This window comes from Petaurus breviceps, unplaced genomic scaffold, assembly GCF_028583685.1.
Source record: "Petaurus breviceps papuanus isolate PSGF00001 unplaced genomic scaffold, PetGlider_PUasm1.0 182, whole genome shotgun sequence".
NCBI lineage: Eukaryota > Metazoa > Chordata > Mammalia > Diprotodontia > Petauridae > Petaurus > Petaurus breviceps.
Window position 1 is genome coordinate 7,023,077 of NW_027185786.1, and position 26,878 is coordinate 7,049,954.

At 44.8% G+C, this 26,878-nt stretch overlaps 2 protein-coding genes across 10 annotated transcripts; one reads left to right on the top strand and one right to left on the bottom strand.

The window, feature by feature from the left end:
* Window positions 1–56: 56 nt before the first annotated feature.
* On the bottom strand, window positions 57–3,717 carry TXNL4B (thioredoxin like 4B). Of its 5 annotated transcripts, none has more exons than XM_069087731.1 (4): window positions 3,440–3,578; window positions 2,025–2,193; window positions 1,598–1,749; window positions 57–477 (listed from the first exon to the last, which is right to left on the bottom strand). In XM_069087731.1, exons 2-4 carry the CDS (start codon window positions 2,154–2,156, stop codon window positions 312–314), a joined length of 450 nt encoding a protein of 149 aa, XP_068943832.1. In that variant the 5' UTR covers window positions 2,157–2,193; window positions 3,440–3,578; the 3' UTR covers window positions 57–311. The 5 variants fall into 5 exon arrangements, with proteins under 5 accessions (XP_068943832.1, XP_068943831.1, XP_068943835.1 ...); XM_069087730.1 differs by lacking the exon at window positions 3,440–3,578 and adding an exon at window positions 3,115–3,400; XM_069087734.1 differs by lacking the exons at window positions 2,025–2,193; window positions 3,440–3,578 and adding an exon at window positions 3,585–3,717.
* Window positions 3,718–3,775: 58 nt separating this feature from the next.
* Window positions 3,776–26,878, top strand: DHX38 (DEAH-box helicase 38). Of its 5 annotated transcripts, XM_069087725.1 has the most exons (26): window positions 3,776–3,931; window positions 5,581–5,928; window positions 6,307–6,494; window positions 6,715–6,819; window positions 7,025–7,175; window positions 7,631–7,749; window positions 8,128–8,204; window positions 9,437–9,592; window positions 10,925–11,086; window positions 11,329–11,436; window positions 11,775–11,887; window positions 14,173–14,310; window positions 18,141–18,327; window positions 18,557–18,742; window positions 19,154–19,294; window positions 19,885–19,995; window positions 20,088–20,204; window positions 20,445–20,552; window positions 20,928–21,040; window positions 22,347–22,555; window positions 22,672–22,826; window positions 23,106–23,261; window positions 24,340–24,474; window positions 24,698–24,823; window positions 25,528–25,623; window positions 26,492–26,878. In XM_069087725.1, exons 2-26 carry the CDS (start codon window positions 5,600–5,602, stop codon window positions 26,615–26,617), a joined length of 3,612 nt encoding a protein of 1,203 aa, XP_068943826.1. In that variant the 5' UTR covers window positions 3,776–3,931; window positions 5,581–5,599; the 3' UTR covers window positions 26,618–26,878. The 5 variants fall into 5 exon arrangements, with proteins under 5 accessions (XP_068943826.1, XP_068943827.1, XP_068943829.1 ...); XM_069087726.1 differs by lacking the exon at window positions 19,885–19,995; XM_069087728.1 differs by lacking the exon at window positions 10,925–11,086.

Here is a 26,878-nt window from a genome sequence, read left to right on the forward strand (position 1 = left end):
GGGGGGGGGGGGGGGGGGGGGGTAGGGTTAGAAATTTAACCTGAATCCAAGACTGATACCATTTAGCACAATTTACCAAATGTGTGTAGACAGTAGAAAATTAGGGGTCCAAGGTATCCTTGAATATCAACAAACTTCAATATGATCTCTTAATCAGGGGTCTGACACCATTTTAGAATTTGATAAAAAATTCAAAACCTCTTCTACCCTCCTCCCCTCTCTGGTGCATGATCTCTTCAGGAAAGCAGGGTCATGAAACAGTAGGACATTTTGTTGCATTTCTCTCTTCAACTTCGGTTCAAGTAGATGTTTTAAATGCCTTGATAAAGAAGGTCATATTTAGGAATGTTCTTGGGATCGATTGGACTTTGGACAATAAGTTTTCCTCGCATTGCTCCTCGATAGATTACTTCAACCAAGTCTATGAAGTCCTGTTTAGTTTTGAAACTTCCCACAAACTTAGTGTGATCTGGAGACCTAAAGGAAATGGTGTAAGAAAGAAAGAACCCCATTGAGAAGTGCTTCAAACCAACTGATTGAAAACCTTCTGAAAAACTAAAATGACAAACTACTATCAGGGAGATTTTATGCATAACAGGCTCAGAGTAGGCCTTGAGTGCAAATATGGTTTGGAATACAATTTGTTAGGAGGTTATCTTAATGTAACAGCTTTGCATTTGAAAGATTTAACTCAAAGTCTGATGTAAAAGGGAATGAATTTCAAAATTCTCCAATTACATTTCACTGTTACCAAAGAGCAGACACGATCCCTAATGACTTGCAGCTATGCTTTTAAAAAACACAATAGCAACATAGACAAACAAGTAACTCAATTGCAGCAACAGTCAATGATACTGACTACTACAAAGATAATGAACTTGAAATAAATGAAAGAATTTGCATTTTGTAAAAGAAGCACTGCTATCTAGGGTTTTGGGTATATTGTTGTTGAGGAAGGATATTTGTGTTGAGGAAGGATATTTAAAGTAAGGCATACTATATTCTTTTGTTACTGGTCCTAGAAGTTTAAAAATATTTAAACATTTTAGATGAAAGAATTCAATACGGTACAAACTTTGAAGAGTTACCTAGCATCAGTCAGATTAAAAAATTTGATAGTATTTTACAAATTATTCTGTCACTCTATACTAAAATATAACCAGTGCAATAGGAAATAGACATTTACCCATGATACTCAGGAAAATATTGCTGCTTCTAGTGAAAGTTTCAAATTGTACCGTTAGAGTTTTTTAAGATGCTGTATCCTCACTTCTAAGGGAAGGGTATACATTATTTTTATAACTATATAAAAGGAAAGTATATATATTATTTTTATAAGTATATATTATTATGTTATTTATCTGTGAAATGCTTAGCCAAAAGCTAAGGTTTTCAGGAAAAAAAAATAAGTTTTTCCTTGAAAGGAGGAAACTCTATTAGAGAGAGGATACTAATTGGAGAAATACCAGTTTCAAGATTTAATTATTTCAAGATTGTCATGTGACAAAAACCATGTTTTAAGCAAATAAAACGGTTTTAATAGTGCAAATTTCTAAGATTACATCAACAAAGTAATGTAAAAATCAACTTCACTTACCCATAATCTACTTTCATATGCTGCCCATTGAAGAAAAAGATAGTAGATGGAATATAACTGATGTCAAAATACTGAGTGTAAATTGGTGTTTGGTCCACATCCACCAGATATATCATGGCCATTTTACTTAAGTCATGACAAGTCTTAGCAAGCTGTGGAAATGAAAAAAGATAGAGGTTATAATACAGGAAGAAGCTAGTTGTTTTTCATTATGTGTTTGTGAGTAGTATGTTAAGAAACTGTACCAAGCGTTAAGTAAATTTAGTTTTGATGTTATGCTGTTCCAATATATTTCCATAGGTCTACCACTGACTGCACAGATGATAATCATGGCACACATCTCTCTGGGCACTACCTTCATTACAATCACTTTCTATATGGATAGTGAGGAATATATGCAACCTAAAGAATTCTGTGTAAAACATACGATGTTATCTAGCTGCAGACAAACAGGATCCTCATCTCTTCCAAATCGGAGGACCAAAACCTTTTCTGCAGTGCTTTTTATGGCCTGGTCTACTTCTTTTTTGGATGCAAGCTTGGGCAGCAGGAGGCTCATCCTGAACCAATCCAAATGACAGTTCTCACTTCCAAACCTAAAATAGAGCCACAGGGTCAGTGCTGAAGGACAGCTGAGATCAAAAGCAAGAGATCTACATGAATGACATCAGAATAATGTCTACTTCAAGTCTGAGAAAAACAGCTAAGTAACACTCACACTCACACACACACACTTTTCTTCAAACCACATACACACTACCCACTGACCCATCAGGAATGTCTTTGGAAACCCTAGATTCAATTTCAAATTGTTCAAAAAAGCCCTGACCCTCTCTCTTGGGCCCCCCCTTCACAAAGATGGAGTTTTCATCAAAGTCTGGGGCTACTTGTATAAATAAGAAGAGCTCCCATTTATACAATTTAACAGAGTACTTTCCTGATGCCACAAGCCAAAATAAATCATTAACTGAAATAAAGGCCGTTGAGTTGGGCTGAAGAACTGAGTCAATCAATCTGTATTGATTAGGTGCCCTCACTGTGGCAGGCCCAGACCTGGCCCTGGGAACACCTGTCCTTTCCCCCCACCCCCACCATTCCCCACGCCAGGTCCGGGCCTGGGCACACCTGCCCCCCGTCCTATGCCCCGCCACGCTGGGCGCCTCAGCTCTCCCTGGATGGGACGTGCCCAGGGGCTGAGGGCTATCGCAAATACCCCAGCGGAGGGCGGGCAGCTGGTCTGATGCAGACCAACCGATGTCCACTGCTGTCCACCCCCCTACCCGCGGGGTCTGCCCCGGGTCTTTTTAAGAAACCTCCGGGGCGATGCCTCTCCAGCACGGGGCAGAGAATGGGAGGAGAGCAGGTTGGCCACCAGCTCATAAGAGCTCTGGCACCCAACCGTTTGATTAATTAATTAATTAACGGGGCTAATAAGAGAGGGGTGAAGTAACAGCAAAGGGGCACAGCTGCGCTGTCACAGCAGGGGGTGGGGGTTTGGAGTAGGGAGCGGATCTTACGATTTCATCTAGTCTTCCCCTCCCCCCGATTTTACAGGTGAAGGAAACTTAGGCTCAGAGAGTTGGCCGGAGGTCAGAGGCGCGACCAGACCCAGGCCCCTGGGGCCTCTGCCATTCCCCTTCCTGGTCTGTCGGCACAGGCCCCGAGCCACCGTCGACACACTCGCACCCCGGCTTCCGCCAGGCGTGCCAACACCAGACGGGCGTCGAGTAGCCGCCGTTGCTTAGCAACTTCCCCCTCCCCCCATAAATTCTTAGGCGGTGGTCACGGGTGAGGAAGCGGAAAACCGTTTTTGACGCGCATGCGCGCGCACGCAACTTCCACCTTGAGTTTCCTGGGATCGGCGGGGGCTGCGCGCTCAGGTTCCCGGCTCTCTAGGCTTCTCAACAGACGAAAGACACCACCCTCTTCCTCTAGCTCACGCCCGACAGGAAATCCCCGAGCTTGAATCTCTTCCGCCTGTATTTACCAATCATCGGTCCCTCAGCTCCGACGACACCTCCCAGGGCTCCCTCGCCTCTGGATTCGGGGCCGTACGATTGGCTGTCAGGGAGAGTCGGAAGTCTCTGTGATTGGGGCGCAGCAAGAGGCCTCTCTAGCGCTTCCTCGCCTATGGGGGGAAGCTTGGTCCCAGCTCAGCTCTATGGTTCTCGGGCCGCTCTCGATGGTACGGACGGTCGGATAGAGTAGACGCCGCGGGGCTTTGTGGGACGGGAATGGCGGCTTGCGAGACGTTCCGTTTTATTGGGTTCTGAGGCGACGGATGTTGGGCAAGTAGAGGAGCGGTGGGGCTTCGAAGACCCCCTGGGCGGCGTGGTGAGTGGCCTTTTTCTTCTCTCCCCAGGGTAGACTCTGCACGGGGCTGCGGACCTGGGGTCAAGGATGCCGGCCCTGCCTTGGCCCGGGGAGTTCGGGACGCGTCCCTTCCTCCCGGGGCCCGCAGAACCTCCCCTGCGTTTCCGAGGCAGCCGGTCGGGCAGGGCCGGGGCCCGAGGCCGGCGGGCGGCTTTGGGCCAGTCGGGTCACGTCTCTGGGCCTTTGGGGTCTTTCGTGTCAGATGAGGGGGCTGGGGCAGATGGCCGCCAGCTCAGGTCCTCCCCTCGCCCTTTCCCCAACTTGCTGCGTCTCTTGTTGGACGCAGTTGTTGGCACGTAGTCTCCTCGTTAGTTTGGAAGCTTCCCAGGGGCAGGGACTGGCCTTGAATCCCCAGTGCTTATCACTGTGTCTGGCACTTAACAGGTGCTTAAAAGACGCTTACCACCTGTTGGCTGACGCAGGAAGCGCTTACTTAATGCTTGTTGAGGTGTTCTTGGGACTCCGTTCCCTTGACTCAAGTTTAGATCCCTCTCCTCTACAGCCCCCTTCTCTTTATTACCGAATTTATTGGTTCATACAGACTTGGGCTTAAAAAAAAAATCCAGCGCCTGGAAAGGAGGGTAGAGATCGTCGGGTCCGATACCCTTGTTTTACAGATGAGGAAACTTGAGTCCAGAAAGGTTATGAGCTGTGCTTGAGATCACGTAGCAGGCCCTTAACCTCGAGCCCCCGACTCCAGATCCAACACTTCCCACCGCCCCAAAAGACTCACAGAATTTTGTGGTCGCATTGTGAATGTCAGGCTGTGAAAGGTGTTAATAGGAGTGGGGCCAGTCCTTAGGGGCAGAGGTGATGAATAACCTCCCAGGCAGTCAGAAAAGGCTGTATTTTAGAGTGAATGTTGTGGGATGGGGTCTGAGTAAGAATTTTGCTGCATAGAAAGGGTTAAATGATCTTAGAGTCATTGATGATTTTGTCATTAGATGTGTGGGAAGACTTTGCTGGACCACATTCTTTAATTCTCACAATTTGTTTGAGTAAATTGCAAGGTAACATGACTTGTTGCACAGTTGGTAGGTGCTGAGGGGTCACTCTTGTTCTTTAGGTAACCTCAGATAGAATAAATGTCTGATGAAATATGGATAATGTTGTGTCAGCCCTCTGGTACCTGCATTACAAAAGGATTTACTGCTATTAATTTTTTGGTTTTTGTATTAGAAGGGTAGAGGTATTCTTTTAGTTCCTTTGGGGAGTAGGTGGTATGTTTATTTTGTGCTAATAAAACTTTCACTTAGTGAGGTCTGCTTCTCTTGGGTAGGCCCTTTTGGGGTCTTTTTGTATGTATGGGTTGGGTCTAGGGCTGGGGTGGGGAACCTGTGAAGTGTGGCCCTTTGACTGAATCCAAACTTCCCAGAAGAAATCCCCTTCATAAAAGAATTGGTTCTGTAAAACTTGTACTCAGTCAGAAGGTTGTACCCGAGGACCTAGAAGGTCACATGTGGCCTTGAGGCTGCAGGTTCCCAAATCCTGGTCTAGCCAAAATTAATTGAGGAGCTCTTGTATACTCATTACTGAAGCCATTCTAAGGAACTCTGAAGCTCCTTCATTTTCCCTCTTAAGGTCTGATGCCTGATGATTTGCCTTTTCAGAGAGTCGTCTAAGCCTGTGATGGAAGACACCAATGATGAGGGTGAGGCCTCAATTCATCGACTAGAAGGCATTGACCAAGAGACACAGGTTGGCGGCCTCATTTGCAAGACCAAAAGTGCAGCTAGTGAGCAACATGTTTTCAAAGCGCCTGCACCTCGTCCCTCATTGCTGGGGTTAGATTTGTTGGCAGCATTAAAACGGAGGGAGCGAGAGGAAAAGGATGAAGGGGAAGACAAGAAGAAGTCCAGAGTCTCTTCCTACAAGGACTGGGAGGAAAGCAAGGATGATCAAAAGGATTCTGAGGAGGAAGGGGGTGACCAGGCCAGCCGAAGCAGCAGGAAAGACAGGTAAAATCACTTAGATGGTAGAACAAAAAGGTGATGGTACACTGTAATAACTTGTCTTTATTCCTTAACTTTTTTCTTGGAACCTTCATGTCCTCTGTGAACACCAGTCTTAATTTTCTGTCACGATCACAAAAACTTAGCGTTCTCATCATATTAGTGGCAAAGGGGAGAGACTTTTAAGAATAATTACTAACTAAAGATCAGGTGGAGACTTTGATAGTTAAGGTGGGACTAGAATCTAAATCTCTTCTGACTTGGTCAGTGCTACCAATAAGACCATTCTTCTAGGAAGATAGCAGAATAAAGGGCAAAATGCTTTTTTGGAGCAATGGAGCTTTAGGGACAAAAATAGCAGTTTTCTCTCTCCTCTTGGTTCAGACATTATCGAGCTGCTCGGGTAGAGACACCATCCCATCCTGGTGGTGTGAGTGAAGAGTTCTGGGAGCGCAGCAGACAAAGAGAACGGGAAAGGAGGGAACATGGTGTCTATGCCTCCTCCAAAGAAGAAAAGGACCGGAAAAAGGAGAGAACTCGGGATCGAGACTATGATCGGAAGAGAGAGAGAGGTAATGGCTTTGGCTTCTTCCTGTAATTAGTGAGAGGTCCCTCAAGGGTAGGCTGTGGGCAAACCAGTACTATGCTTGTATAGCAACAATTGCCAACCATCTATTAAGTGCCTGCTATGTGTCAGTCACTATGCTGGCCACTAGGGCTCCACATAGAAAGAATAAAACAATGCCCACTCTCAAGGAGTTTACATTTCAACGTGTTCCCAACTTTTGGAAGATGAACGGGACAGGAGTCGGCACAGCAGCCGATCAGACCGTGATGGAGGCTCAGAACGAAGCAGCAGGAGGAGTGAACCAGAAAGCCCAAGACATCGACCCAGAGGTAAGCTGGACAATCAGCATGTGACATAAGAGTAATCTGTCTTCTCTGAGTTTCACCTTTCTCATTGCCTAGAGCACCCTGCCTCCAGATCTCTGTGGCAGTAGTGTTCAGGTGTGTGGTGCTTTTTAACCCGTGCCTTAGCTGAGGGCCCTTTGGCTGAGATGTGAAATTGAGTAATTATGTACCTTTTTTGCTTTGGTGCCAGATGCAGCAACTCCTTCACGCTCAAATTGGGAAGAAGAAGACAGTGGATATGGCAGCTCCCGGCGTTCTCAGTGGGAGTCACCCTCCCCAGTACCTTCCTGTCGAGATTCTGAGAGGAGTCACCGGTCTTCATCCACCCGAGATAAAGAAAGGTAATGTTCTGGGCTTAAATAGTCTGGCTTCATTTGTTGTTACTCATTTGTTTCAGCTGTGTCTCATGCATCATGACCCCATTTGAGGTTTTCATGGCAAAGATCCTGGAGTGGTTTGCCATTACTTTCTGTAGCTCATTTTTCACAGATGAGGAGCTGAGGCAAACAGGGTTAAGTGACTTGTCCAGGGTCACATTGCTAGTAAGTATTTGAGGCCAGATTTGAACTCAGATCTTCCTGAAACCATGTCTGTCACTGTCCACTGTGCTTACCTAGCCGCCCAGCTTCGCTTGGAGGGTTTCAAGAAGTTAGGTGGTATGTAAGAGACGTTAAAAATGGTGAGGGCCAAGGCATCTGGAGAAGAAGAAGAGATAAGTGGAAGGGGAATGTAATGACATGGGTGATATTTTTTTTTGAAGACCTTGGTCAATGTTTTCAATTTGTATTTTTCCTAGGTCTGTGAGGAGCAAGTGCCCAGATGACACGCCTCTACCTACCCCATCATATAAGTACAATGAATGGGCTGATGATAGAAGACACCTGGGATCTACTCCTCGGCTTTCCAGAGGCCGTGGTAACATATACAGTGGGATAGGGAACAGAGAGATGAGATAAACTTTGATAAAGCTGAGTGAGGGCCATGTCTCTAGAATAGTGAGTGAGCTGGGGCAAACAGGGCTGCACGTGGCCCACAGCACTCCCAAGGGAGGCCAGAACCAGATTAAAATGTTGTTTGGGAAATGTGTAGAAAATAAAAAAATACAATAAAACATATACTACGATACTTTAAAACTAAGTCATTATGCAGCCTATGGGTCCTTACGTACAGATCGCTGACCCTTGTTTCTCTATGAGTCTGACACACTAGTCTGGGGTGTCCTTTCCTCGCAGCAGGAAGACTCATGGGTGAGATAGAGTCCCATTGGTGGCTAACGGCCCATCATCTTTTCAGGGAGGCGTGAAGATGGAGAAGATGGGATCTCTTTTGACACAGAGGAGGAGCGACAGCAGTGGGAAGAGGACCAGAGGGTAACAATCTTTTGTCTTCTCGAGGTTCCTTTTTGTTGAGAAAGAGATGTGGTCGTGACCTTTGGGCGAACAGCTCTGAGTGACAGGATCAAATGAAATCATAATATGTATAGAGCATGTCGTAAGCCCTGCAGTGCTGTGTAAATACCCTTTTTGACAGATCAGATTAGGTCTAGCTGCTTGCCTGTGCTACAGCAGTTCTTTTAAAACAGATTTTTATTGCTCCTTTGTTTTTATGTTGTTTACATTTCTCCTCAGAAAGTAATCCCTTCTATCAAAGAGGGGGAAAAACAGTTCAGCAGGATTAACCCACAATAATCTGACTGTTCCATACCCGTAGTCCCCCACCTTTGAAAAGAAGTCACAGGGAGGTGCCTTAACATATCATAGTTTTATAGCATTTAGTTTTTTCTGGTCTTGTTCTTTCCATTTACATTGCTTGAAATCATTGTGGATATTGTTTCTTTGGCTCTGTTTTTTCTCTTTGCGTCAGTTTAGTCTGTCTTTGTTTTCTATATTAATCACATTTGTCACTTTTTACACCACAGTAGTATTTCATTATGTCCATGTACTGCTGACCATATTTGGTCATTCCCTGATCTTTGGGTATCTCCTTTATTTCCAGTTCTTTGCTGCTGTAAATAGGCTCCTCTCTCTTTTTGGTCATTGTCATCTTGGGACCTATTCCCAGCAGTGGCTCTGAGCATTTTAGGGACTTTTTTAGAATAATTCCAAGTTTTTTTTTCCAAAATGGTTGGACAGGTCACAGCTCCACTCTACAGTTCAGTGGTAATCCCATCTTTCCACAGTGAAGGGGTTTGTTTTTGACAAGGGTATTGCCAAAGTTATGGGGCAGTGGAAATACCTAATGTTAGGTGGAGGTTGTGGAGTTCCCTGCCCAGAGAACAGGTTCCATTAACTGGCTGCTCTTGGAAGAGTGAGTGCAGGCCCAGTTGCCTCTTTTGGTTGTCTATTGGCGCCACCATGTGGCGTATCTGTGAACTGCTGTTTTACTGCACATCAAATGTTACAGTGCTATTTCCTTGTCTTTTTTACCTAATTATAGTAGGACAGGAACTTGGTTCAGCAGCCTCACCTAGAAGATTACAGTATGCTATTTAAGCTCTGTTGATATTTCATTAGAGCTGTACCTGTCTACCTGAGTCTGTGGCATAATAGCTATCCGTTCAAAGACGCTATCGTAATACCTGTTTTTCCTTTTTAACCTGTAGCAAGCTGATCGGGACTGGTACATGATGGATGAGGGATATGATGAGTTTCATAACCCACTGGCTTACTCCTCAGAAGACTATGTGAAAAAACGAGAACAGCACCTGCATGAACAGAAACAAAAACGCATTTCAGCCCAGCGGAGGCAAATCAATGAGGTAGGGATGGAGGAATCCAATCCATAGCCTACTGGTCAACCTCAGACCTCATGGTGGCAGTATATGGGTCTAGTAACTGGGCTGTTTCTAGGTTATGGTGCCATGAGCAAAATAATTTTTCCCATTGTTGAAATTAGGTTGGTAATAATACCAAAAGAATGTAGCAATTCGAAGTTTTTAAAAATAAAACTTGCCACTTACTTGGCAAGTTAGCCACTTACTTGGTGGGAGCTTCTGATGGGAAATGGACACAAGATCCTATTCTCTAACTCACATGCTTTAATCTCTCCGAGCTAAGTAAGATAGTTTGTAACATGAGGGGATTGAATGAGATGACTTCTGATATCTCTTCCAGCTTCAAATTGGTAATGCCTGCCTGTTTGCTAGGGAAGCTTTCTGTTGTGATTTGAATGTGTCTAAAGGATTTGAGTGGTTTGCTGAAGCTCCACAAAGTATCATAGTCACTTGGGGTCAGTGATGTAATTCTTCAAGGAACTGTAAGTCAGATTCTGCAGAGTCTGCTTCCTGTTTTGCCCCTTAGGTTTCATTTTGCAAGTATGTTTATTGAACTTTCAATGAATAGGTATCAGATGGGGGAGGTCATTATGGGAGTATGTCAGAGAACAGTTGTTCTGAAAAAGATCTGGGAGTTTTGGTGACCTTTAAGCTCAGTATGAGTGAGTAGTGTGCCTTAGCAACCCCATAAACTAATGAAATCTGGAGCTTCATTAAGAGAGGCACAGCTTTGAGGATAATTCCTTTATATTCTACTGTCATCTGGTGTCCTCTGGAGTATTGTTGTTCACTTCTGTGTGCCATAGTTTAACAAAATTGATGAGCTAGAAAGTGTCCAACAGAGGGCAGCCAGGATGGTGAGAAGCCTTGAGTCCGTGGCATGGAAAGGTTGTGTGAAGGAACTGGGCAAAGAAAGGACTCAGGGGAGACAGGAAAGCCATCTTTAAGTATTTGAAGAGCTGTTATGTGGGGGAGGGATGAGCTGAATTCTGTTGGACTGCAGAGGGCTGAACCAGGAGCCATGGATGGAAATTATGAAGAGGCTAATTTAGGCTTCAGAGCAGTAAACACTTCCTTAATAGAGAATAGGCTGGAGAATGGGCTGCCTCAAGCTGAGACAAGTGCCTCTTCACGTCTGTAAGCTAAGGCTGGAAGACTACTTGTCAAGTATATTGTAGTGGGGACACCCGTGGATTGGCCTCTTATACTTTCTGTGATTCTTTAATTCTTTTTAAAGTTCTCTTCTGAGTCAACAAGAGATTAGCCATTTTTCCAACTCTTTATTGATACATTGTGACTGTTTTTGGAACTGCATAGGATAATGAGCGCTGGGAGACCAACCGCATGCTGACTAGTGGAGTGGTCCATCGGCTTGAAGTGGATGAAGATTTTGAGGAAGATAACGCAGCCAAGGTGCATCTGCTGGTGCATAATCTGGTGCCACCGTTTCTGGATGGGCGCATTGTTTTTACCAAACAGGTAAGGGCTTCTGGATGGGGAGAGGAAATAAAAGCAGTGGGGCCAAAGACCATGTATCTTCTGTGGCAACTATTACCATGCCTTGTCCAAAAGTTAGTACTCAGTTTCTGTAGATGAGAGAATTGAGAAGAAAACAGCAACTTTTTAATAGGTAGATGAGAACATTTTGAAATGGCTGTCTTTTGTTGTTTGAAAGATTTCGTGATGGAAGGGAAATTTCTCCTTTTTATAATTTCTTATAGCCAGAGCCTGTGATTCCAGTCAAGGATGCTACTTCTGACTTGGCCATCATTGCTCGAAAAGGCAGCCAGACAGTACGAAAACACAGGGAACAGAAGGAGCGTAAAAAGGTTGGTTTTGTGGGGTTGAGGAAACTGCACAGTGAACATTAGGGGGCATTATTCTGGAGGTGGTGGTTGGTCTTCATTGGACCTCACAAGAAGAGTTCCTGTTGAGACCTGGCAAGAGCCTAGTAGGGGAAGAATGAACTACCTTCCTCTCCTGGACTTCAGTTATGCCATTTATATGTTGGAGTCCACAGTGGCTCAGACACCTTAATTCTTTGTGGTCAGGCCATGGGATTCGTTGATCCCAATTGCCTTGTGGGAATTTGCTATTTGTCAAATGGGCAGATTGTGGAAACAGTAGTGGCATTGGACGGGATTGATCCGCTTTTTTTGTGTTTTAGGCCCAGCACAAGCATTGGGAACTGGCTGGTACCAAATTGGGAGACATTATGGGCCTCAAGAAAGAGGAAGAACCAGATAAGCCTTTGACAGAAGATGGCAAAGTAGACTACAGGTAGGAAGAAGTCCCTGATGGTGCTTAAACATTCTTGATGTTAAAATGGTCCTTCCTTGAATTTGTCTTTTTTCCATTCTCAGGAGGTCAGGGCCTTTCAGAGAGAATATAAATTTGTAATGTATTCAAAACTCAAGGGCTATTGATTCAGAAAGTGGGATACCACTTTGAACTTAAGACAAAAGAACTTTTAAGACTTTTGCTCCCCTCTCTCTTCCCCTGTGTGCACATCATCTCCTAGAAGCTTAATTTTCAAGATTGTTAATATTACCTAGGATAAAGTCTGCAGGATCTTACCCATTTCTTTTGGCCTGATGTGGGCTATGTGCTAGTTAGCTTCCCAGGTAAGGAGGTGATCGGCTTTTGACATTTTTCCCTCCTTTTTCTCTACTTGACACACTGAATCACAAATTCTCTTAATAATCTTGGGAGATGGAGCTTTAGTTAGATCTCAGGATCTGACATGTGCAGCCTCCTGAAAAAGCAGTAGAGCTATTTTGATGCTTATGTAAGCTGATGAAGAGCCAGGCTAAGGCCTCATTTTTGCGAAGCAGGTGGGTCCCTCCCTTTCTTGTTGCTTCATTGGGATGCAGAGATGCATGGACTTTCCAGAGAAAAGTCCTAGATAAATAAGGAAAATTGTTGTCATATTGGTTTGGACGTGAAGCCTTGCTCCATTCAGAGAGGGGTGAAGTGGTGTAATTGAACTGAGTAAGAAGGTTCTCTAACCCTGATTCTTTATACTACTCTAGTGTTAGCAGTTACATTCCTTAGAGAGTTAAACTGAGGTAGTTTGAGGTAATTAAAAAACTTTAATTTTGATCAGATTATTTTTCATGAATGGGCAAATTTAGTGAATTTGTCCACTTAGTGCACATGACTTTCTCTGTTCCTCATTTGGCATTATTTGATTTTTATGGTGTAGCAGCAAACACCCTAACATACCCAGGATGGCTTGCTAGTACAGGTTCTTAGATCTGCTTTTCTAAAGGAAAGCAACTCAAAATGGGTTAACAATCTTACTTTAATCAAACATGTATCATTTACCTAGTTCAGGGGAGAAAGTCAGCACCCTGAACTTCAGAGAATACAAACAGAAGTTACAAGCAGACAAAAAAAAAATATGGACAGAGAAACAGGCAAGCAGACAGGGCTTCCAGCTGTCTGACCATCACATCCATACCTAGTTAGTTAACAGAGAGGGAAGCACCAACATCTGGGTCTTCAAAGCTGGGGGGCCCAGTGGCTGCCCTGAGTCTCATCTGGCCAAATCACACAACTTTTCCCAAAGGGAGCCCCAAAGCAGAACCTCACATCAGGGTATATATAGCCTTCTGCTGGGTCAGAGAATGTCACAACCCTCTTGACTCACTGTCCAATTACAAAGTAAAAAGGTGTGGGCATTCCTGAAAAACAAGCCTCCTACCATAGGCTCCCTGTGACCACATTCAGCCTATTAGGGGGCAGAGTATATTTTCAAATCAGGGAAGGTTCTCAGAGTCACTTAAGCCTCTCAAGGGGCCAGGGGGCGGGAAGATCTAAGATTCCCATTGCCTTTACATGTGGGTAATAGATTCTTTGAGTGCTGTTCCAGGATAATGCTTTTTTCTTCAATCCTGAGAGGTTGTTCTTTGCAGTAATGTTGTATGTAACTTTTATGAATTACTTTTTTTTTCAATCATCGAGCATTCATTTTCTCTCCTATCTCCTCTCCTCCCAATAAAAAAAGAAATGAAAACAATACCGTTGTTACAAATATGCATAGTCAAGCAAAACAAATTCCCATAGTGCCCGTGTCCCAAAATATGTCTCATTGTGCCTCTTGAATCCATCCAGCTGTCTGTCAGGAGGTGAGATCATAGTTCATCGTAATTGTGGCTGGTTGCTACATTGACGAACGTTTTTGAGTCTGTCGAAGTTGGGTGTCTTTACAGCCTTACTGTTACTGGTTCTGTTTACTTCACTCTGCGTTACTTCGTCTCTCTTGGTTTCTCTAAAACTGTAGCCTTCGTGATTCCTTACTGCACAGTAGTAGTTCTCTGTCACATTCACAGACCATGATTTGTCCAGCCATTCCCCAGTTGAGGAGCACCTCCTATGCTTCCAGTTCCTTGCTACTATAAATGATTGTTGCAAATGGATTCTTCTCCTCTTTGATCGTAGTCTTTCTCCAAGGTTTATTCCTCTTCATACAGTGACCTGGTTGTGAGCAGAGAGACATAAACTAGGTAAGAAATTAGCAGGGGACTAGGCAAGGGCCTCAGACTCCTCTTCTGTGTTTTCAGGACGGAGCAGAAATTTGCTAATCATATGAAGAAAAAGAGTGAAGCCAGCAGTGAGTTTGCAAAAAAGAAGTCAGTTCTGGAACAGAGACAGTACCTGCCCATCTTTGCAGTGCAGCAGGAGCTGCTTACCATTGTCAGGTACTGCGGCCTGGGGGGGGTTGTGCCTTTTCTGTGCACCTTATTTGCCTTCCCTGTTTACTTCTTTTGGTTTGTCCATTAATTGCTGAAGGTGGAGAAGGAACAGGATTCCTTCCTGACCTCTCAGTGGGGACCTTGGTGTCTTCCTTGACCTTAACCTTCATTTTGGTGGTTTATGTTGGTAGCACAGCACAAGATCCCTATAGTCCATTGAACATTTATATTTTTCTCCCAAGTTCTCCATTTATCTGGAACAGATCCCTCATTTTCATTGTCACAGTTCCAGAAACTGGAAACTGGTGGGTTTTACACTGACTTTTTCAGGCAAAACTATACTCTACTTTTTTCTTTTTTTTATATTTATTTTTAGTCTTCAACATTCATTTCCACAAGATTTTGATTTACAGATTTTCTCCCCGTCTTTCCCCTACCCCCACCCCAAGATAGAGAGCATACTCATCACCCCTTCCCCTAATCTGCTTTTTGTTACATCGTCCCCCATACACCCTCTAACTTTGTAGTAGGGTAAGATGCATTTCTATACCCCAGTGCCTGTATATCTTATTTCCCAGTTGCATGTAAAAAACAATTTTTTTTAACGTTTGTTTTTAAAACTTTGATTTCCAGATTCTTTTCTTTCTTCCCTCCTCACCAGTTGGGGAGATAAGCAACTCAATATAGGTTGTATATGTGTAGTTACGCAAAACTTTTCCATAGGAGTTATATTGTGAAAGATGTAACTATATTTCCCTCCATCCTATCCCGCCCCCCAATTATTCTATTTTCTACTTTGACCCTGTCCCTTTTAAAAAGCGTTTGCTTCTAACTACCCTCTTCCCCAATCCGCCCTCCTTTCTGTCATCCCCCCTCTTATTCCCTTCCCCCCTACTTTCCCGTCGAATAAGATACCCAATTGAGTGTGTGTTATTCCCTCCTTAAGCCAAATTCAGTGAGAGTAAGGTTGACCCATTCCCTTTCACCTTCCTGCTCTTCCCCTCCATTGTAACAGTGTTCTCTTGCCTCTTTTATGTGAGATAATTTACTCTATTTTATCTCTCCCTTTCTCCTCTCATGATATTCCTTTCTCACCTCTTAATTTTATTTTTTAGAGATCATCACTTACTATTCAGTTGATCCTGTGCCTTCTGTGTATACATGTACACACATATACATATATTCACATATGTATTTATACACACATAGTCCCTTCTATACGTGCATACATACATGTGTATATACATATCTACATATATATTCCCTTCAACTATCCTCTTGCTGAGAAAAGTCTCATGAGTTACAATGATCGTTTTTCCATGTAGAAATGTAAATAGTTCAACTTTGATAAGTTACCTGATTTCTTTTTCCTGTTTACCTTCTCATGATTCTCTTGCTTCTTGCATTTGAAAGTCAGATTTTCTGTTCAGCTCTGGTTTTTCATCAAGAATACTAGAAAGTCCTCTATTTCATTGAATGACTCTATTTTCCCCTGAAGCATTATACTCAATTTTTCTGGGTAGGTGATTCTTGGTTTTAATCCCAGCTCCTTTGACCTCTGGAATATCATATTCCAAGCCCTTTGATCCCTTAGTGTATAAGCTGCTAGATCTTGTGTTATCCTGATTGTGTTTCCATAATACTCAAATTGTTTCTTCCTGACAGCTTGTAATATTTTCTCCTTGACCTGGGAACTCTGAAATTTGGCTATGATATTCCTAGGAGTTTTCTTTTTGGGATCTTTTTCAAGAGGCGATTGGTGAATTCTTTCAATTTCTGTTTTGCCTTCTGGTTCTAGAATATCAGGGCAGTTTCCTTGAGAATTTCTTGAAGGATGATTTCCAGGTTCTTTTTTTGGTCATGGCTTTTAGGTAGTCCATAATTTTAAAATTATCTCTCCTGGACCTATTTTCCAGATCAGTGATTTTTCCAATGAGATATTTCACATTGCCTTCTATTTTTTTCATTTGTTTGGATCTGTTTTATAGTATCTTGATTTCTCATAACGTCATTAGCTTCTGTTTGCTCCAATCTAATTTTGAAGGAATTATTCTATTTAGTGAGTTTTAAAAATTCCTTTTCCATCTGGGCAGTTCAACTTTTTAAGGCAATCTTCTCCTCATGGCCTTTTTGGGCCTCTTTTCCCATTTGAGTCAGTCTGTTTTTTAAGGTGTTATTTTCTTTATTATTTTTGGGGTCTCCTGTAGCAGACTGTTGACTTGCTTTCCCTGATTGTCTTGCATCATTCTCATTTCTCTTCCCGATTTTTCCTCCACTTCTTGTACTTGATTTTCAAAATCCTTCTTGAGCTCCTCCATGACCTGAAACCAGTTCATATTTTTCTTTTCTTTTTTGGAGGGCAATTGGGGTTAAGTGATTTGCCCAAGGTCACATGGCTAGATTTTGTGTTAAGTGTTTTGAGGCTGGATTTGAACTCAGGTCCTCCTGACTCCAAGGCCGGTGCTCTTTTCACTGCGCCACCTAGCTGCCCCCAGTTCATATTTTTCTTGGAAGCTTTTGAGTCAGGAGCATTGACTTCATCGACTTCTTCTGGTTCCATGTTTTGATCCTTTTTGTCCCCCAGAAAAGGATTCTGTGGTCTCATTATGCTTCCTCTGCTTGCTTATCTTGCCAGCCAATTATTTGACTTTTGAACTTTTTGCATAGGTAGAACTCTGCTTCCAGAGTGGAGAGAGCTCTATCCCAGATCGCTGGGGTTTTCGCAAATGTTGTCAGAGCTATGAGGAGGGTGCCCTCTCTACAGACACCCCAAGCTCTGACACCCTGGCCACACACCCCAGCACCACCACCCAAGACCGTGATCCAGATCCGGGCAGGTCAAAGCAAGAGCGATTACCGTCTGAATGGTCACTTGGTCCTCCTACGATCTGCAGGCCAGGAGCTCTGGAGGCAGCCATGCTGCTGGCTTCTGCCACCTCTTGCCCTGGGTGAAGGGGCTGGACCATGCTCTTCTGTCACCCAGTTCCAACAGAGTTCCTCACTGACCTTTTACTTTCTTTTTGGTGTTTATGGTTTGAGAAGTCTGGAAACCGCCATAGCTGCTGGTGATTTACTCTCCTGAAGTCTGCTCTGGCCAGTCTGTGCCGCTGGTAGGGGCCACCCTGGGTCTCAGACCACGTGGCTCTCGTGGGGCCATGCTTGGCTCCCAGTCTTGTGCAATATACCCTTACTGTTGGCCTGCCAGACTGCCTCCAGTGGGAAATTTGTTTCTCTCTGTCACTTTGTGGGTTCTGTAGCTCTAAAATTTGTTTAGAGTCATATTTTACAGGTATTGGAGGTGGTTGGAGTAGGAGCTCATGCCAAGTTCCTGCCTCTACTCTGCCATCTTGGCTCTATCCTCTACTCTGCTTTTTTTAGATAGGTCTCTTTTTACTAGCTCTGGAGCCTGAGAGACCTGGGTTCAAGTCTTGCCACTCACAAATTCTGGCTGTGTGACCCTGGTCAAGTCACTGAACCTATTAGTGTTCTGGGCATTTCTTAAAGACCAGGAATTGTAGAGAAAGTGTTGCCCTGAATTGGTAGAGGGAGTTTCCTCACCTGGGAGTACCATGTATCAATGAAATCACAGGTCTGGTTCTTGTCCCTGGCCTCTTTTCACTGAAAATCTCAATATTTTTCTTTGCTTCAGTATGGAGGCCTTTTTTCCCCTTTTTAAAGAAATGGATTTTTTCTGTTGTACTAGACTTCTTCTGAGTAACTTGAGGGGAACTAAGATTTGGGTTGGAGATGGTGCCTTTGGGTATTTCTTTCTGGAACCTTGTTTTTTTTTCTTCCAGTTAAGTCGATTAACCTTCCTACCTCTTCTGCCCCTTTAGAGACAACAGCATTGTGATAGTGGTAGGGGAGACAGGAAGTGGAAAGACCACTCAGCTGACTCAGTACTTACATGAAGATGGTTATACAGACTATGGCATGATTGGCTGTACCCAGCCCCGACGTGTGGCTGCCATGTCAGTGGCCAAGAGAGTCAGTGAAGAGATGGGAGGAAGCCTTGGAGAGGAGGTAAGCAGATAAAAGGGACTGTTGGGGGCTTTTGGGGTAGCTGGGTTTTTAGGTTGGTGACTCACTGTTTGATAGTCCCTCTCTAGTCCTGCCTAAAGGCATGTGGGAGGCAGAGCTAGCATAGTATGTTGTCTCTTTCCTCAGTGAGAGGGGTGTCAGACTGAAGAGTGTGCCTCGAAGGCGCATCGTGAGTAAGTATAGCCCTTGGGCCCTCTCTCTGCTTTCACAGGTGGGTTATGCCATCCGCTTTGAAGACTGTACTTCGGAAAACACTGTGATAAAATACATGACAGACGGGATCCTGCTCAGAGAGTCCCTGCGAGAGGCTGACCTGGATCATTACAGTGCCATCATCATGGATGAAGCCCACGAGCGGTCGCTGAACACGGATGTGCTCTTTGGGTTGCTTCGAGAGGTGAGGCTTTCTGACGGTCACAGAATCTCCTCCTTACAGTGACCGCTGAGTCTTTGTCCAGGTTTATTCCAGCTAGCAGCACTGGAGGGTTGTTCTGGGAGTCTGAAAGGGATTCGGGTGCATTTTGGAAAAGATGAAGTGATTTCTTGTGGCTGGCTAAGGTGCTTTGATGAAGATGCCCCGGCTTTGTGCCATAGACTTAGGTTTTGTAGGTTCATCTGTTGCCTCTGACTCCTGGTTCCTGCTGAGCCACAGTATTTCACGTTTCTGTTGTCTGTCTGTTTTTACCCCTGCCGGGAATGTAACCTCATTATGGGCATTATGTTGCTCTTATGAGATGGGGAGAGTCCAGTGTCTCAGAGGAGACACCACCTTTTTGACAGGATCCCCTGACAAATATCTCCTGTTTAGGTAGTAGCTCGACGCTCAGACCTGAAGCTTATTGTCACGTCAGCCACTATGGATGCGGAGAAATTTGCTGCTTTCTTTGGGAATGTTCCCATCTTTCACATTCCTGGCCGAACCTTCCCTGTTGACATCCTCTTCAGCAAGGTACTGAGGTCCAAGTTGTTTCTGTTAGCCAGAGTGCTGAAGGAGAGAAAATTGGGGATAATGGGATGGGTGAAGGGAAGGTTTACCAGAGGGGAGAAGTGTATGGGTCTGTGGGTGACTGGGGAATCTTTATGGATAACTCAGGTTGAGGCTGCTCTCTGGAGACAGTGGCATTTAGCTGTGGCTTTCGAGTGTTAAGTGTTGGGTTACAAAAAGAGGCAGAAGACAGTCCCTGCCCTTGAGGAGCTTATAGTCTAATGAGAGAGACCAAAAGCAGACAACTATGGACAGCCAAGCTGTATAGAGGATAAATATGAGATAATTTAAAGACAGAAGGTGGGCTGGGAAAAGCTGCCTGCAGGAGAGGAGATTACAGTTGGGACTTAAAGGAAGCCAGCTTCTCAGGCAGGAGGCAGAGGTGGGACGAAAAGGACATCAGAGATCACCTAGGTCATCTGGGGAGGGGGCAGGGCATTCCAGCAGAGCCTCAGCATGGAAGGTAGAGTGTTGTGTGCAGGGAATAGCAGGGTGGGGCAGGGAGGTTCGGCTGTGGAGGAGTCTGGGAAGACCAGAGATGCTTTGTGTTTCAGACCCCTCAGGAGGATTACATGGAGGCTGCAGTGAAACAGTCCTTGCAGGTGCACCTTTCTGGGGCTCCAGGGGACATCCTCATCTTCATGCCGGGACAAGAGGACATTGAGGTGAGGCCGCCTGCTCTGGCCTGGCATCTGCAGCAGCCCTTGAGTTTTTGCTGCCCAGCCTGCCTTACAGCCCAGGCCTTTTTTGTCCTTAGGTCACCTCGGACCAGATCGTGGAACATCTGGAGGAACTGGAGAATGCTCCTGCCCTGGCTCTGCTTCCCATCTACTCCCAGCTGCCCTCTGACCTCCAGGCCAAGATCTTCCAAAAGGTATCTTGACCAGAATCTCTTTGGGGCCTGGTGCCTCTTTTCCTTCCTCCCATAGCGAGGGGAGTTAAATAAAGGTCTCAGTTATTGTTTCCCCTGATGTTTCCCAGGGAACTGTGTTGTTGCTTGTTGAGTGGGTAGGGACTATATTATTGCTTGGTAGGTAGGGAAGAAACTTTCTCGCCTTGTGGTTTTTCTTTCCATCTGAGGGACCAATCACTTTCCTTCCCTCCCGTGTCATAGGCTCCAGATGGTGTCAGGAAATGTATCGTTGCCACCAATATTGCTGAGACTTCACTGACGGTTGATGGCATCATGTTTGTTATTGATTCTGGCTACTGCAAACTAAAGGTGAGAGGTGAGCCCTCTGTGCTTTCCCAGATGCCATGATGTTTGGGCTGTAGAAATCCATTTTAGGGTTTGGAGTTTCTTGGCTTTGGAGAATATGCGGGGTTTATGCCTCCTACTCTGGGATGTGTAACAACTTCCTTTGCCCCAGGCTGTGCATACTGATTTTACTCTCCCTGTTTGTAGGACAGAGTGTGAACACTTTTGACTCTGGGCATTGAATTATGGGCTTTTCTGGCATGATGCTTACATTAGAGTTTTTGTGCCTCACCCCCTTGCTGAGGCTATTTCTGCCTGTGTGATGTCTTGCCCTCATTGGGTACTGCTTCTCTTTTCTTGTAAAGTCTTTAATGAGTTCTTTTCTACCTTATTTCTTAGGTCTTCAACCCCAGGATTGGGATGGATGCCCTGCAGATCTACCCCATTAGCCAGGCCAATGCTAACCAGCGATCTGGGAGAGCGGGGAGGACGGGCCCAGGTCAGTGCTTCAGGTAGGAGCAGGGTTGCAGGTGTGCTGAGTCATGCTGCTGGGATGCCTGGGGATTGCACATTTGATTTTCCTTATTTCTGTTTTGCCCTGGCCTGATGTGATAGAAATTGTATTGGGGTTAGAAAAGAAGGATTTGTGGGTTATAGCTTGTCCTCTGGGCTGAGAGGCTGACGGTAAAGACAGCTCCACCAGCTCTGAAGGTCCTTTGTCTTGTAGTGGAAGAGGCAGTCCTCAGATGGTTCGTTGTACGGTGGGCAGCCATGCTACATTAGGTATTTACTAGATGGACAGGAAGTCTGGGTTATAGTTGGTAGCTGCTTGCATTGTTATCGAACTAATTAGTTCAAAACTTGATCCTATACATCTAGCTCTTTCATTGGAGTTTTCATCATAAATTTCTGTGAATTCAAAATATATAATAAAACGAGAAAAGCCACTTCTTGGAATTTTTTTCTCTCTCTCAGGGGTTTTGTTTCTCTTTGATGATTTCTTCCTTTCTGTTTGGTTGATCATCTCTATTGCTTTAGCTGCTTGTGAGCTAGGTTCTTATTTAGGCTTTTCGTCCCTTGTCATCTTTGTTACTCAAAATTATTTACTCTGTATTCTTTGTTACTCAGAAAAATTTGCCAATCTTCACTATTTGACTTCTCCCCCTTCCTACTTCTAAGACCTTGTAGGCTGCAGCAGCTAGGGGCTGGTGTGGGGGTGGGGTGGGGTGGAGTGGGTGGGAGGATGGGGGTTCGCCAGGACAGTTTCTAGTTTCCTTTCCTTCATGCCCAGCGTTTGTTTTTCTCTCTCTTGCTCTCAGCTTTATATGTGCCTTCTGGCTTTTCCCCTTTGCCAATACTGTCCTTTCATGTAGCTTGGTAGAATTAGCACCTGTCCCCTTATGTGGGGCGGAGGTATTTGAGCAGTAATTGGCATGGAGGATCCTTATGGTTGGACCCTGAGTCATGAGCCTTCCAACTTGTTTCTGCTTGCTGTAGTGGACATTTGGAATTGTCTGTGGACAGGGGTGGTAAATAGGACCTCTGAATGTTTGAGTTCTCTGGTATTCATTTATGTTTTTTTTTAAACTTGTGGGTTTTCTGTCATCTGGTGGCTTCAGTTGTAATTTCTCTGTGTCTGGCATGTAGTTCTTTTAAAGGTTTTGGGATGGGAGAAATTTGTACTAACAGTTATTCCGAAGTAGTGTGAAATTATTCCGAAGTTAATCTAAAATACATGGGAGAGAAATGAAAGATGAATACAGGTGGTTCCACGATGGCGACAGCAATATTTTCACTTTCCACCTCATTTCTTCTCAGACTCTACACCCAGAGTGCATATAAAAATGAGCTCCTGACCACAACAGTACCTGAAATTCAGAGAACTAATCTGGCCAATGTCGTGCTGCTGCTCAAATCTTTAGGGGTGCAGGACTTGCTTCAGTTCCACTTTATGGACCCACCCCCAGAAGACAACATGTTGAACTCCATGTACCAGCTCTGGATCCTGGGGGCCATGGATAACACAGGTGACACAGCATTTGGAATCTAAAAAGGCATTTTAGCCCTAGGAATAGTTTTCCATTCTCTTTTTTCTTTGTCCTAGCATCTCTGTCACCTTGATATCTGGACTTTCCTTTCTTAGGTGGTCTTACATCCACTGGGCGACTGATGGTAGAGTTTCCCTTGGATCCAGCCCTGTCTAAGATGCTGATTGTCTCCTGTGACATGGGTTGTAGCTCTGAGATTCTGCTGATTGTCTCCATGCTCTCAGTCCCAGCCATATTCTATAGACCTAAGGTAGGAAAGTTATCTCTTACATTTCACTTCTAGAGACCGCTGAATTGGCAAACACTAGAATAAGAGTTGTTTTAGCAGTCTCTCTCTCCGCTTCTACAAAACAAAAGGAATAGCTCAGCAGGACATCTTTTAGAAATTTTCTGTATAGATAACAGCAGTTACAGTATCTTGTAAATGACTGGGGGGAGCGGAGGAGCTACTGATACTCAGAAGGGTTAGGTTGCAATCTGCCTGGACTTCCACTAGTTTTGAAGGTTTCTGACTGACTTTTCTCCCCAGGGCCGAGAAGAGGAGAGTGATCAAATCCGGGAGAAATTTGCTGTCCCTGAGAGCGATCATTTGACCTACTTGAATGTGTACCTGCAGTGGAAGAACAATAATTACTCCACGCTGTGGTGTAACGAACACTTCATCCACGCCAAGGCCATGAGGAAGGTGAGGAGGCTGGGCCCGGGGTAAGGTGAGAGGCTCTGGTCAGCAGAGTTAAATCCAGGCATTGAAGAAACAGATAAAACATGACAGGCCCTGCTCTCAGCGACCTTACACTACAGGGCAGGGCTAGAACACACAAGCACAGATGAATAACAGGGGTGAGTTGGGTGAGGAGAGAGGAGAGATCGGACAGAAAACAATAGGAACATTTGACATGGGAGAGGAGAGGTCACTTCCACCAAAGGCATCAGGGACCTTAACTCTTGTGTGCTTCATAGAATTGTCATCATGGTACAACCCTGTTATGAAAGAGTGGTCTCAACGAATCAGGGAGGGGAGGGAACTCGGGATTGGAATTATGTCTTCAGATATTTGAGAGCTTATCATTTGGAGGAGGGGACAGACTTAAAGGAGTTTAACACCGTGTGTTTCTTACACCATAATCATTTCACAAAGTGACAACGTATGACTCCTGCCTTCTGCCCCACCCTCACTGCCTCCCCCCAGTCTTTGTAACAAAATGCCAGTTAAGCCAAACCAGTTGATGCAGCAAGCACATGGGGCAGTTCCTGTAACATTCTTTACCCGTGCTCCCCACCCTCTCCCAACAGGAGGGCAGGGGGTTTACTCTTTTTGCTGGGGCTAAGCTTGATTGTTGCATTGAGTCAGAGCTCAGTTGCCTTTTCTGTTGTTGGCTCTGTCCTAGCGTTAGAGTCGTTGGTTTGGATCGTTCTTGTGGCTCTTCTTTCTTGTTCAGACAGAGTGCAGACTTACTCTGCTTGGCCGTGGGAGGCAGAACCCGGCCCAGTGGGTGAAGGTTAGAGGGAAGCCAGTTGTAGCCTAGCATAGGGGCCGACTTGTTAATAATTAGAACTCTCTGGAAATGGAATGGGCTTCCTCTGTTGGCGGTGAGCTGCATGTCACTAGAGACCTTCCAGCAGAAGCTGGGTCACTTCTTGTTGGGAGTGTTACACGTGGGCGTTATATTTTGGTAGGCACTAGGCTAAATGGACTCTGAGCTCTCTTCTAACCTGGCAGTTCTGAGTATGGCACGTTCTGCTCACATTGTGTCTCCCTCTAGGTTCGAGAGGTGCGGGCCCAGCTGAAGGACATCATGGTGCAGCAGCGAATGAGCTTGGCTTCCTGTGGCACAGACTGGGACATTGTAAGAAAGTGTGTCTGTGCTGCCTATTTCCACCAGGCAGCCAAGCTGAAGGTAAGCTTGGAGCAGAGAAGGGGACAACAGTAATGTCCCCTGACGTGGGATTCATGTGTTGCTCCTTGTTGGACATTGAGATGAGGAGGAGGTTTCTTCCTTCTCCCAGTTTGCCCCTTTCCGATGTGGCTCTGTGATGTGGACATGCTTTTTGGGGGAGGGGATAACCACATCAGTGTAGGGAGGCTTCCTAAGGCATCTACCTGATGACTGTCTTCCCTAGGGAATTGGGGAATATGTGAATATCCGGACGGGGATGCCTTGCCATTTGCACCCTACCAGCTCTCTCTTTGGAATGGGGTACACCCCGGACTACATTGTCTATCATGAATTAGTCATGACTACTAAGGTAAGCCTGCCCTCTTGTGATCCCAGCTTTCTGGGTTGAGCATGAAATCTTTTTTTTTTTTTTTTTAAAGCAATCGGGGTTAAGTAACTTGCTCAAGGTTACACAGCCAGTTATTTCTGGGTGTGGTGCTGAGTATCTGAGCTCGGATTTGATCCAGGTCATCCCGACACTGGAGCCGGTGATCTTACTCTCTGTGCTACCTGGCCACCTCGTTGAGCATGAAATCTTTCATTATCTTTTCCAGATAGAGAATTTTAGCTTAGGGGTATTGTGGCTTCAGTTGAATGGGAAAGCTTCCTGAATTTGCCTGGAAATTGGGAATTTTGAGGGAATGTGCTAGGATATGCTTTGTACACATTTGTTAGTAACTGTTGTTCCCAGGGGCAGCAGATCTTGACCTCATTTCTTTTTTAAGGAATGTAGAATCTTCTTTGTGCCTTGGCCTTTTCTTTTTTTGTGATCTTGGGGTGAAGACAGTGGTTCTCAGAGGGAAGAAGTTAGGATAAGTTAGGAAGGAATGTAGAAATGTAATGATATCTGGTACTTTTGCCCACATGCTTTGGTCTCCCTCAGATGCTTTCTAGAATTGATGATGTTTCCTCTGAGAGGAAATAGCTGAACCATAGGCTGACTAAGGGTCATTGGGTCCTGACTTGAACTGCTTCTGTCTCACTACTCACATTGACTTCTATGTTTCTCCATAGGAATATATGCAATGTGTGACTGCTGTGGATGGAGAGTGGCTAGCAGAGTTGGGCCCCATGTTTTATAGCATTAAACATGCAGGCAAGTCACGCCAGGTAAGTGGCTGTACCTTTTCTCATCAGGAGAAAGTCTTTTCAAAACCTGTGACTATTTCCTGTTGCTTTGATGATTAAGTCCAAACTCCTCAGCCTGCTATTCAAGGGCTTCCATAATCTGTTCCTCCTTTATGTATCCAACCTTACTTTCTCTCCATCATGAACTTTGATTCCAGGCAGGCTGCTCCTTCCTCTCCTTCCATGTGTTTATTCTTGGCTTTGTGCTTTTGTTTATGCTACTCTCCTTGCCTAGAAAGTCTTCTCCTTTCTTCTTTCTATCAACCAACATGCTTGTCCATCCTTCAGGACCAGATGAAGTCATTTTTCTCTAGGGACCTTTTTCTGACGAAATCAGCCTACATTGATCTGTCCTTTTTCTGAATTACTCCAAGCACTTAGGCTGTATCCAAATTGAACACTTGGTAGTTTGGTTCTATTTCTTGTGTCTTATCTCTCCAGTATGATAAAGGAGCATCTCAAGGTCAATGATCAGGTCTTTTTTTATATCCTCTGTAGGGAGGATGTAAATAGTGTCCAGGGTGATGATGAGCACCCAGTGAACAGACTTCTGTTGACTTGAAGGATAGAACACTCAGCAGTCTCTGAGTCAGGGCTGAAGACTCCAGCTCTGATTTAGGGGAAAAAAGTAGCAGCCTCACAGAATGAAGAAAACTTAGGGGAGAAGAGAGACAGAAACAGAGACAGAGAGTAAAGTATCATTAGTGGAAGGAACCATGCCCCTGCTTCTGAGAATTGACTTGGCCTTGGCTTCTATGATGAAGTGACCCACAGTGGCAAGTTGGCCAGGCTGTATTAAGATATATTTGATTTTCATTCGGATCAGCCCCTCTCTCTTCTTCCTCTGTAGGAGAACCGCCGCCGGGCCAAAGAGGAAGCATCTGCTATGGAAGAGGAGATGGCATTGGCTGAAGAGCAGCTGCGAGCGAGGCGGCAGGAGCAGGAGAAGCGCAACCCCCTGGGCAGTGTGAGGTGAGCTCAGGATTCTGAGCCAATGCTTTGTGGGGGCTCATGGCTGTTCTCCTTCTCCTGTTCTCTTCTTGTGGACTGTATCGGAAGTCCCTGTATAACATGGACATGGGACCCAGATGACTGCCTGATTTCTTCTTCACAGGGAATAGGATGTAGTAGAAGGGAGGCAGGGTCAGTGGTCATGTAGAAGGTGGGAGGAGTTTTTATTAAACATGGAGGGAGGGAGGTGATTCATTGCAATAAAAAGCACAACTTCCCAGAGCTG